The sequence below is a fragment of the Saccostrea cucullata genome, unplaced genomic scaffold (genome assembly GCF_032062105.1).
Source record: "Saccostrea cucullata isolate Sc308-1 unplaced genomic scaffold, CSIRO_AGI_Scuc_v1 ctg2021, whole genome shotgun sequence".
Lineage (NCBI taxonomy): Eukaryota > Metazoa > Mollusca > Bivalvia > Ostreida > Ostreidae > Saccostrea > Saccostrea cuccullata.
In genome coordinates, this window is record NW_026937140.1 from 16,681 (window position 1) to 30,113 (window position 13,433).

General features: G+C 32.0%; 1 protein-coding gene across 2 annotated transcripts; it reads left to right on the top strand.

Moving 5' to 3' along the window:
* Positions 1-529: 529 nt before the first annotated feature.
* Positions 530-13,433, top strand: LOC134247439 (ribonuclease T2-like). Of its 2 annotated transcripts, XM_062729805.1 has the most exons (10): positions 530-582; positions 966-1,082; positions 1,384-1,468; positions 1,555-1,598; positions 1,994-2,054; positions 2,158-2,225; positions 4,523-4,633; positions 6,162-6,210; positions 6,301-6,384; positions 11,773-13,433. In XM_062729805.1, the coding sequence occupies exons 2-10, from the start codon at positions 1,042-1,044 to the stop codon at positions 11,926-11,928; spliced, it is 699 nt and encodes a 232-aa protein (XP_062585789.1). In that variant the 5' UTR covers positions 530-582; positions 966-1,041; the 3' UTR covers positions 11,929-13,433. The 2 variants fall into 2 exon arrangements, with proteins under 2 accessions (XP_062585789.1, XP_062585790.1); XM_062729806.1 differs by lacking the exon at positions 6,301-6,384.

The window sequence follows — 13,433 nt, forward strand, 5'->3', positions numbered from 1 at the left end:
AGTGCTGAATCCATTATGACGTCAAAATCACTCTCAACTTTCTTTTTCCCGTACTTTACGGCTCTAATAGAATTATGTATAAAATAAAGTATTTCCATGGAATTCAATTTGAAATCACATGAAAAGAAGTCCCGATACCTATCTTAAATTTGACATTATTTTAAAGTAGAGACTAAGATAATACAAATAACCGTTTCCTGAAAAACTTTAGGCAATCTGCATACATTTTTTTGCCTGAAATAAAAAATCGCCCATTTTCAATACTGGTTTTATTAATTTTTCATTGAAAATGAAAGTTTAAAATATGGGGTTCATCTTGTTTTTCTACAAATTATGCCCCCAAACATCTATTTTGACCAAGCTAATATTATAAAGCATCATTAAAGGAATACATTTCTTAAATTTGAAAAATCTGTAAGCACCTTCCTTTTACTAGATCTTGACCTTAAGTGTGTATGAATATTCGTATTCCGCGTTGGAAAAACAATACAATGACTCAACGATTGTACAGTGTATATTAAGCAGTTATAAATTACGGAAGTTGTGTATTTTCATTTCAGATTTACTCAGGCTTTTCTAAGGGTAAGTATTTTATTATCGATGGCTTTCTTTTTTTAAGTAAATTTCACAATTATAAACCATAAAAAATATATTTCTGTCTTCTTCTGTGGGAATGATTTCATAGTAACTTCATGGTAAATTTAATATAACTTCACAAGTGCTGAAGGGTAAGGTTAAGATTTTCTGTTTAATTCTGTTTAGTGTCGAGGAATAAAATAATTTTGATAAAAAAATACACTTTTATTTTTGACCAAGTAGTGAATACTAATTTGTTTGAAGGGAGGTTCTTTCATTTTAATTATGTTCCCCAAACCAAGTTAGGGAACATATTTTTTTACTCTGCTTCTTCTTATTATAAGGTCTTTCTGATTATCAAATTGTTTCAAGTGAACGAACTATTATAGTTGCCAATACCTTCCATTGATATTGTCTTCGACATCTGCACAGTCAACTCAGGGATAAGTCGTGGTTGATTGAATCATGATTCCTTTCATCTATATCATAATTATTATAATAAGCAGGTAAGTACATGTACTGAAACAAGTAAGGAATCGATTGAAAGTGATTTTTTTTAAATCTGACGAGGTAGTGAAACGCAGAGAAACAACACAATTGAATGCATGCATAGCGAATTCAAAATGATAAAAATGATAATGAATTAACCTGACACTATAAAGGTGCTTCAAATATTTATGTAAAATGAATTAAAGAAATCAGATAATTAACAATTATGAAATAAATTAATAACGGAAACCAACAACAGATGGATTTTTTTCAATTGTTTTTATTCATAAAAAGCATAATATGATTTCTTTTATACAGTGCCTGCAATCAAGTGATGGCAGTTGAGTTTGATTTCTTTATTTTGGTACTTCAATGGCCTGTAACATTTTGCAGAATTAAAAATGTAAGTCAATTTAAAAACAAAATATGTATTAAAGAAATGTTTTGACGACATTTAAATTGAACTTTTTTTTTCATTTTTTTACATAGTGCGCCAAAGAACCGCCTAATAAGTGGACTATACATGGACTTTGGTATGCAATAATGATCTTTATCAATTCATCAAATAAAAAATAATCCAATAAGTATTTAACACTCCACTGGGCTTGAACACTACTTGAGTGCAAATATAATTGACCAACACTTCAATTCATGAAGTTAGCACAGTTTATTTTGTTTTATAGCCAAAACATATTCATTATTAAATCCTTCATAAAGTGTCTTTTTAAAAAGTTTCTGAAAATCATTGGCTAGGATATCTTATTTTAGAAATAAACATAATATACGGTATAATCTAAACCATATGAAATAAATATTTAATTCTAATAATCACAGATGTACCTGAGGATAATCAAACCTTAAAATAAGAATTTTTATCTTAGACTTAAACCCCAAAAAACTGTTTATTCAAATATTCTTAAATTTTAAGGCCATCAAATGTGATTTATTGCGAACATAACGAAAGTTTTCAGGAGAAAAATATCCCAGAGGTTAGTTCTTTTTGTATTTTCTATTAATTAATTTGAATAAAAGCAATAAGAAATATTATTAAATATCACTACCGATAATCTTGCATTATTAACTTGTTTCCAGAATACTAAAGCCTTAATGAATGACATCTGGCCAGATCTTACGTCAAAGAATGGCAACAGAAATTTTTGGTAATTGTTCACATACTTTCAAGTTCTATTTTGCAATAGCTGAAAAGCTATCTGTATTAAAAAAAGCCGATCATTTTTACTCATTTTATTAATAAAAGTTGGAAACAAACATTTTCAAACATAGATTGAAGTTGATAAACGCCTGTTATAGCCCTAAAAGAAGGCAGTTTAATGAAGCTAAGAATGAAAATAAAAGATTCAATCTCGTTACGAGCAACGAGTGGTCTTCCGTCTGATTCTTGATGAGATGAGATAAGATTTTGATAGATATTTTCAATCTAAAATAATAATTTTACATAATCTGTAAAAAGTCATTGAACATTTAAGACTTTGAAAATCGTCATTTGGCCACTCACGGCAACTAATATTAGGGATCAGTCCTGTTTTCATCATAAGTCCGACACTTCTGCTTCATACTTGGATATTTTACTTGAAAAAGACACAAATGGTAATCTAACAACCAAGCTATATGATAAACGTGATGACTTTAACTTTTCTATCGTCAAGTTCCCTTACTTGTTAGTCCATTATTTATACACTGAATTGACCACGGATTTTTTCCGTTATATCCTGATTATGACAATGAGCACACGGCGGATGTGACCGGTCAGCAGGGGATGCTCACTCCTTTATGGCACCTGATCCCACCTCTGATGTTTCGGGGGTCCGTGTTTGCTCTGCTCTTATTTTGTATATTTGTTTAATGGACGTTGAGATTGAATACTGTTCGTTATTTCCATATCCTTCTTATGCAGCAATATACCTTCATCACCTGCATACAGAGTATTTATATCTCAGTTGATTCGATACGCTAGAGCATGCTCTACGTATGAACAATTTCTTAAACGAGGTAAATTATTGACTAGCAAGTTGATGAAACACGAATATCAACAGTCTCGTTTAAAGTCATCATTTCGTAAATTCTATGGTCGATACAATGACCTTGTCAGCAAATACAATTTATCATTGAATGAAATGCTGACTGACGTTTTTCATACCAATTGTTAGTCCATTATTTATACACTGAATTGACCACGGATTTTTTCCGTTATTTCCTGATTATGACAACGAGCACACGGCGGGTGTGACCGGTCGGCAGGGGATGCTCACTCCTCCATGGCACCTGATCCCACCTCTGATGTTTCGGAGGTCCGTGTTTGCTCTGCTCTTATTTTGTATATTTGTTTAATGGACGTTGAGATTGAATACTGTTCGTTATTTCCATATCCATCTTCTTAAAGCTCTTAGGATTTTGAACACTTTTTGTTCAAGAACTAATCAAAGATTCTTTTTCGTTTTTGATTTATTTGCAAAAAAAATATTTAGGGGCCAGCCCTTCAATTCCTTAATGGGGACGTTTAGCTAGAAATGAAAGGCTGCATATTATTCAGAACATGATTTTGAACATGTTTTGTTCAATTTTACTTATCAAAATATTCCCCGCTTTTGAGATATAAAGCGTCAAAGATTTAGAATTTTGGCCGCTTATGGCCCTTTGTTATGTAACGTACAACACTAAAAATCATAATATATAACTGTAGATTGTTGAGATAAACATTGTTGCTTCAGTAATGTATAACAAAATATTGCTGGCTAAAGAATTATCGATTGAAGACTTTTGGCCCCTCTCTGCCCCTAATGTGACGAGTCAGCACTTTTTTCTTGATATCATTTGAAGATCTTGTCATTCTGCCCATATATTGCTCAATATTTTATAACAAAATAATTATAATATAAAAGATATCATGCAAAATTTCTCAAAATTTCAGTCATGATTTGTGTCCTAAATTTTGACCCCCTACCGAGGTTTCTATAGTAGGCACTTCCGGAAAATTTCCTGACAATGTTGCAATATGGCAAAATGCCCTCTATCATTCCTGAAAAAATCAGCTTTCTACCTTGACATGGAGGACATCAAAATTTCGATCAAAGGGCGATAACTTCCGAATGGAAGTAAATTTTAAGAAAATAAAAAAAGGTTTAGATAAAGATACACCTTCTCCGCAATTTTTACACAAGTCGGTCGAATCATCCCATAAAATCTTCTGCGCTAAAATTGTAAAGAAAAAAATAATAAAAGTGAAAAAGAAACAATAAAATAATGGTAGGGTCTTCCGCTGGAGACGAAAGACCTTAATAATGGTTAGAATTAAATCTTATTGAGTTATTATAAATGGGTTTAGTTAATTTTTCAAGCATCAATTATTTTTCCCTCTTTGAATAAACCTTTTAAATGGTGAAAAAAATGTAGACAATATTAATAATGATTGATATTAAAAAAGAATACTTATTGACAGGTCAGACGAATGGAGGAAACACGGAACATGCGCTGATGTTGATGGCACAAGGTCTTTGGCGGGATACTTTACAAAGGCTGTAGATTTGGCACACAGATATAGTATATCTAGGTAAGAAAATCTCAGGAACAATGCTAAAAAATTAAAAATATCGGTTTATAATCTGCATATTGCGGTCTAATTAAGGAAAAAAAACTTTCAAAAAAGGGAAGACAAAAAATCATTGTTTTTGATCTAGCTACAAAATACTATCATTCTAACTACTGCAGGCAGATTGCTAACCAGATAGGCAACACTGTATTGCATGAAAGTAAGTTAAGGTCACACGAAGTTTAACGCAATGCATGGACAAGTTTTATTGTTCTTTAATGTGTGGGTTCTGTATACACAGAACGCGTGCATGCGTATAATATATGCACGAGTGAGTATGTGGTAAGAAAAACATCACATAAAACACAAAATACAAATAAAAGCTCAGAAATAAAGTACAAACAATTTGAACAGGTATAGAATTCAAATAGAAAAAAAAAGTTATTACAAATTAGTCACTAATTCGACATGCCATACTTATGAAAATGTTTTGAACTTTTAAATCAAAAACTTGTCTAAATTGGAACTTTATGAAATACACACAGATAATGTGAAAAAATAACAGAAAATAACATTGAAAGACTTATATAGTGGATTTACGCACTCTAAATATTGGGTAAATAAAGACTACGAAACAAAGTAATAGCCACATCAGGGTTGCTCAAGCAGTTCAACAAGAAATTAGTTATAGTGTAAATAGCAGTTAACGCATACCAAAAATAGTAACAACATTCCAAGTCATTCCAAGGATAATGGTGTTCCAATAGGACCATTGCAAAGGTGTATTAGCGCGTAAGAAACAACACGCAAACGCATCAATGCTAATGCGCTAGAGCGTAAATGTCAACGCGCTAACATGTTAATGACACGAGTTGTGTGTTAGCGCGAAGTCATGTTGTGAACAACGCACTAGCGCGTTCATGACAACGGGTTGTGTGTTAGTGCAAAGTCGTGCTGTAAACAACGCGCTAGTGCAACAATACAAGATAACAATAATACAATACAACAATACAAGAATGCAACAATATAAGAATGTTATATTTCAACAATAGGGTATCGTCATTTACGCGCTAGTGCGTTGTCATAAATGCGGTCGCGTGTTGTTGGAATACAATAGGCAAGCACATTATTGTCATCGCACTAGCGCGTAAATGACAATACGCTAGTAATGACAACGCACTAGCTCGTTGTGCACAATATAACTGTGCGCAAGCACAAAACTCTGTCATTTACGCACTAGCGTGTTGACATTAACACGCTAGCGCATTGACATTAATGCACTTGCGTGTTGTTTCTAACGCGCTAATACACTTTTCTAATGGCCCTATTTGGACACCATAAAGGATTGATTTACCATGAAAGTGTTCAAGAACAGTAATAGTATACACCACAAATGTAAACAGTGACAGTTAAATAATTTTGCTTTAATTTGAATGTACACAAATGTATTGCTAAACATGTGTATTTTTTTAAACATGGAAAAGATTCGTTCTCGATATTTGCTTATAATGAGAAGAATTTTATAAACACAACATTATCTTTTTATTAGTTTTCTAGAAAACAGTAACATAACACCCAACGCAACAACAACTTATACGGTAAGCATGTTTTCGACTAAAAAGGCAATATTTTAAAATATGTTTCTTAATTTCCTGTCAAATTCTTTAAGACAAATATTATTTTTGAAGATTCCTGCTATAGAAGACGCTATTTTTTTGGAAACGAAAAGAAAACCTCAAATACTTTACGAACGCTTAGAGACAGATGGAAAGGTATATAAGCACATATCTGTAAACCTCTCAGTAATAGAATTTTTCTCCTGGAGTGTTATGTAGGTTTGTATGCTTGGTGTATCTCGAGGTTGAGAGTGAAAGTAAGGTATACAAGAGTTGCCCTCAAAATCGTAGACAATGATCAGAACTTTTTAAACATGCAACCAATATTAACCAAATTTTGGATAGACATAATGCATTCAATGTTCTTTAATATTGTGAATTTTTAAATATATATTATCTTTCATTTTTATAAAATAAGGACGATTTATATGAAGGCTAATGAGGTCTGTCGGAGCACGGACAAAATTCTGAAAAATGTTCGCATATACGAGGGTTGTCCCAAAATTCCGTAGACAAGCGTTGTTTTGTAGGAACCCTATGTCATACATTAATCAAACTTGGTATATAGATTAAACCAACGCTATCAAATAAATTTATAGACAAATAAGGTGTAACTACACAATTTTTTCCATTTTAAAAGACACATTTCGTTGTTGGGTGTAGGAGGACGGGGCAATACCCAAAAGTTTCAATTAAAATTTGGTATTTTATATTTAAAATCCTAAGGAAAAGTAATTACTACACTGTATCTTTTAAATGGAACTAAAAATTCTTAATAATTCTTTATTAACTATATTTCCACAAATTTGGGTAAAGATGCTTTGATAAATAAGAATTTTATAACGATTTATATACATCGGGTTGAAATACGACTTTTTGAAAAATGGCGGCTGCGTTAGCACAGGCGGTGCATTTGACTATGATCAAGTGTTTAGATCCTGAATTCACTCTTACAGAAATGTACCAGTCATAATTATTTGGTAGACCAGGAAACCTTCTTTTCCATTGTACTTAAAATGACTAAAACGGCTTCTCTTTTTAAATACATGTAACAGTAACTAAAATAAAAGACAAGGTTAAGAAATGGGCAAAAATTCCAATGTGCAACTCCATCAGAGAAAACAGACGAAAAGCCCGTAGAAATGTAGCGTTTTCAAATTATTATTATTTCATACCTGTACTTGCATATACTTTGTTTACATATTTTAATGTTTGATCATATTATAGTTATTAAGATATTTCACATTTATAACTATAACCGTTTCGGTTAAGTTAATAATTTGATTCTGGTAATGGGGTGAAATATTTTCTCCAAAAATTTGAACCATTGACATTTGTATTTTTTGACATTGCAGATTGCTCCGGGTGTTAGAAAACGATATCACTTTATATGTTATTACTCAAAAAGTGTTCAAGTAAACATGATCGAACTTCGTAATCTATCTGCCAAGAACACGCTTTATCTACCCTGAAAATTTGATAAAGATACATTGATTTCTTTAAAAGATATGAGCTCAGTCTACGGAATTTTGGGACAACCCACGTATATATATATATATATATATGTATATATATATATATATATATATATATATATATATATATATATATATATATATATATATATATATATATATATATATATATATATATATACTTTTTGTTAAACGCAGACAAATGGGAACAATCTGGACTGCAAACGACGTCAAACAATGTGTATTCTCTGCTGCCCAAAAGGGTAGGCGATCTTTCGACTAAATTTCGACTGAATTTTTTATCTGCTTAAAAACAGATAAAATAACAGAGAGCAGTGAATTTAAAGAAGTCCCTTTGTCAGGATTGGTCTATCATGCACTTAAAAAATATTGAATGTTACACTGTAGTACACGCGAGCACAAGAACTTGTGGACAGGATCCCCTCCCCTTATATACACCACTGGTCAGGTAGTAGGTATATGATATCTTAGGCCCGATATTCAAGACGGGTCCGAATTATCAAACCGAAATGACTAACCATCTATATTTCATAATGCCAGGGTACGACTTTTTAAATAAATTGTTAAATCTATGTTATTTTCTGGATTTTTCATATGGAATACGTTGTAGATAAGTATTATAAACATAATTCATGACATAAAAGCATTAGGGAGCGGGCGTAATAAGTTTTTAGAACTTTTGCCCAATCCCATTTGTGTAGTATAATCAACAAAAATATGTTCAAATCATGACATCAAACGAAATAAAAATATTTTGACCAGGGGCATATATAACAGGGGGGGGGGGGGGGGTCCTGTCCACAAGTACCTGAGTTTGCATGCAAGTGAAGCAGACAAAGAGATCATGACTTTATAAGAGACGTTTTTAATTTACGCTTGCTTTCTTGCGCCGATGTACACTTACATTCTTCTATGATTTTTACATAAATATCTTATTAGATGTGATATCATCATGAAACTTGAAATGTATGATCATAAAATGTTACGTTTTGCTATGACAAGTAAAGTAATTTGATTAAGCAAAGAGAAACTAAACTGTTTTCACTGTCTACGAATTTTTGGGACAACCCTCGTAAATAGGATCTCCTATGGTTTGTATTTGGATATGGTTTTTATCCAACGAGTTGTGTGATTTTCATACCCCAGCCTTGGATAAAAACCATTTCCAAATACACATCATGGGAGATTCTTTTATCCAATTCATGTTTAATACTTCACAACCGATATTTTACACTGTTTTATATCGTACTATGCTACATTTTACCTCATCATGCTGACACAAAAACCATTGTGACGTCAAAACTTGACTGGAGTGTGAGATATTAAAATGATCTCATATGAGCTATATCCACGTGTTAAAGGGGTAAAGGAGATGGGTGAACTTAGCGTGCAAAAAACCCACAAGCTTCAGATATATAAAAATCATATTCAAATTGTTATTTTAGTATTTAGAGTAAAAGTTGTCATCATTGATTTTTGTAAAATCACGATAAACAAAAAGTTCTGAGGAAAATATTTGGTTAAAATTTATTCTTTTATCAAGAAAAATAATGTGGTATCCATTGGGTTCGAACCCTGGCAATAAAAATCTTAGGTTGCACTTTGTATTGAGACTATCGCGCTAACCACTACGCTACACAAGTCCTGATGAGGTGTGGCATTTAAATCTTGTTTGTGGTATGACCATTGACTTAAGGGACTTCAAGTATTTTTTAAAAAGATACGAAAGTTATGTCATCTATACTTATAAATTAATAAATTTTGCAAATAAACTCCGAAACGGGTGCACAAGAGTTCTAACTTACCACTCTAATACTACACTACATACAAGATGATGTCCGTAAACTATATTCAGATTTCACTCGGATAGTAAGTATCGTACATAAAATTAAAAGTCTACTTCAATTTTCTGAAAACAGCCATGAAATAGCATCAACGTGAGAATTGTGGCGTTTCCGGTTGGCGGATCTAAGCTACTGACAAATTTTAATGAAACTGACAACAAACAATCTATTGTTTATTTCATAAAATGTCATCACTGAATTATTCAATCAAAACTTGATTTGATTGATATAAAAGAAACAAGTTGCGATAACCAATTAAAAAGCGAAAAGTGTAAATTATTTTCGTCAATCATCGATCTCAATATTGACGGAAGCTTCTAGAACATCGCGTCCCTTTTGCTACATTGTTTTAATCAAGAAATAATTATAAATATTGTAATTAACGGGTTAATTGATTAAATAGTTTTTCAACAAATGATGTTATAAAAATTAGAATACAATAAAAACAATTGTTTTGTAAAAACGAGCAAAATATGCTTGGAATTTATCAGAAACATATTCTTGCCGGGAAAAAAACACTAATATTTATTGATACAAGGATTATATTAGCAGACAAATGGTACATGGTAAGCAATCGTGGGATTCAATGTGTATTCGATTTGAAATCATGACAAGCCGACAGCGAGGTAACATAAGTTGAGGACGAGTAAATGACAAATGAAAATATTTCGAATACAGGAAATACATACATCGAAAGACCAAAATAGATATGTAGTGTACATATATCTTTTTCTTCTTAGTTTATCGATAAAAACTATTTTCCGTACTGAGAGCATCGTGGTAACGAACCCGACGTACAATTTGTAATCAACTTAATTGCGTTCAATAAAAGAGAAAACTTATGAATAAGGTTTTGTTCAAATACATTTAATTACAGCTATAAAGTTTTGTGCTTTCATAAAGACATTTCAGCTTTTTTCTCTCTAAAAAAAGTCTTCCTCCAATGCCAATTTCTTTCAGAACAAAGTTTTTGGTATTCAACACTACATTTTCCTTATATGAATTTCCTGTAGTATAAGGGGGTGAGGGTGGGGGCAACCAGCCTTTCACTGAACATTTCCAATAGTAAAAGTATTGGTAGGAAAAAAGCGGGGGGGGGGGGGGGGGGCAGCCTTTTTAGGTATCAATAAGGGTACATCAACTCCCCAACTCCCCTAAATCAATTTATTTGTATATTATGTATATTCGTTGCTTTTAGCCTTCACGAAAATGAAATAAGAACATTTGAAGTACAATATCCATAACATTGTATGAAGTTTTGAACATGTTGAAGACATAAACGTCAATTAAAGCATTTTTTATTATTCAAAGTTTTCACAAAGAGTGGGTGGGAATAGTGACGTACATTAATATTTCTTTCATGCGGACTTTTGAACAAAGTATTTCTTCCCTCTGTAAGTCTGTAATCTGTCAGTAAAATCTACAACTTCTAACTACAATATATAATTTTATGTTGTAAATGGTAAAGTTCTATGTATAAATTCAATTTCCCGCGCTTGCGCGGGTAATTATCTAGTAAACTTATATTTTTTAGGTATAGTGGGCCATTGCTCCATAATTTTGGAAACCAAAATATGTAAGTTTCTATGCAAACTTTGAGGGTTACCTTTCAAAAAAATGGAGAGAAGACCCACTAATAACGAAAAATAGTGTTATAGTGTGAAAAAATGACTCGTTTTGTCCTCTTTCGTGCGTGTATCATATTTCATAGGCAAAAAACTTCAATTTTCACTAGATTCGTGCAAGTTGTAGAGATTTTACATAAAGTATACTCTAATGTTAGATGAAATATTAGGGAAAATTTTGATAAAATTGAGATTTTATTTTTTCACCTTCATGTTTGTTGCACTATGGGCTAATCTCTCGTCATATTCACCCATCTCCAAATTTGTAATAAATTGATATACAATTGTGGACTGCTTAGAAGGGACCCATCCCCAATTATCAAGTCATTTGGGTAGGATAGAGTTGTCCCCCGAGGACTGTTACATTGGCATTATTTTTTTCACTTATATATTCCAAAAAAGTATGATGTACATCCATGTATAAGATAAACAATAAGGGATCACCAATTGAATTGAAGCTTATTGCAAATGGACATAATGATGTTAAATTTTAGTTATTTGTTTAACATGTATAGCAGCCCTGCAACAATTAGCTCTAGATATCTTTTTGTTTCATGTTGATGTATTTTTCTATTGCAGATTAGAAACTGGATATTTGAAGTCCGCCTTTGTTTGGATAAGACATTCAACATAATTAACTGCAACAAAAATAATGGTAAAGGTCGCGTTCTTTATCCACCACCGTCATCTCCAAAACATGTAAAGGGAGGAAACAAAAAAAATTGCAAGAATTAAAAGGATTTTCAAGAAGCAAATAAATGTTACAGAATTGAATTATAATACTTAATTTTACGAATTCCTTTCGAAATTCATGTATTATATAATATTATTATACCTCTTTTGTAATCACTCTATATCAAATTAATACCATAAAACTGTCTAGATAAGATAGATAAAATAATACCTGGTATTTATTTAAAGTCGGGTATATCAACAATGAACATCAGCTCTGAAGAGCTAATTTCCAACCACTGTCCCGAGAAGAGACAATTTTACTCATCTGAGGACTACTTCCTGAAAAATCAGAGCTACTCCCAGGGACTACTCCCTCATGAATATTTATTAGTAATTTAAACCAATCAATGTATTCAGTGAGCGGAGCGTTCAAGGAATCGCGAGTCTGTGACGTCATGTTATTAGCAATGTAAATATAACGTCAAAACATTTCGATATGCCATGCCAAAATCTGAAGAATGGAAAATCCCCCTCCCCCTTTTTTTAAATAACAAAATGTAAGAATGCATAATACCTCAAAAATATATAATCTCCCGTCAAACACAATCTATATGTCGTTATATGCAAGCAGAATGTTCTTTTTCTTAAGTTTAAAGAATAGCCCTATTCTGTGTAATGAAAATACACAAGGTATATGAAACAAAAGCTGTGAACAAACGGTGGATTCCCTATCATACTTTGCAAGCACTCTGTCTGGGAGGTGTTCTTTTACTGGTCTCTTTAACCTAAACCCCGCTATTAACATTAGATATGCCGTAATCGAACGCTGTATCAATTGGGTACATTTTATGTTCTCCACTGGCAGCTTTGGAGGAGGTTTTGGATTCGCTTTTCTGTTTAGCCTTATCTGATTGGTTAATCATTATATAGTTTAAATATCTCTTACATTTTTTCCATTAAAAACGGAGGGAGGGGTGTATGATCCATACTTCAGGTGCCTGTGTTAAAACTGCATGCATTTGTAATCATACCTACATAGTGTTTTTTTTTACTGATAGTCTGCTTTTTACATATATGCTCCGATGTTATTGATTATGTAATAGATTAGACAATATGTAATAAAGTTTAAAGCTTTTTTTGGTGAGATTGGGACATAATATATTCTGCTAATATACTGAAATGCAAAACTACGAAACAGACGCAACGTCCCATTTCAAGGGAAATTATGTATAAGATTTGTTTTTGTATTTAAAAAGTAATTTGAAATTCAACTTTGCTAATATTGATAATTATACGGTTGAATAATTTTCATATCATTACCTGAAAAAATTGAGTCTACCTTCCAGAAACAATCTTTGGGAATATTGCTGCATATCAGCTTAATAAATGAACAGCCAACAGTTCCTGAAAACCCTTGAATTTGTTGACATGCATTTTTTTTATTAATGGTAAGCAAATGTTTTTGGGTTTCAGTACATGTGTCTGTATAGATCATTTATACTCTGTGGTAAAAATGTGCCATCTAAAATTGAATCAAAAAGAATTAATAAAATAAACTTGTGGTT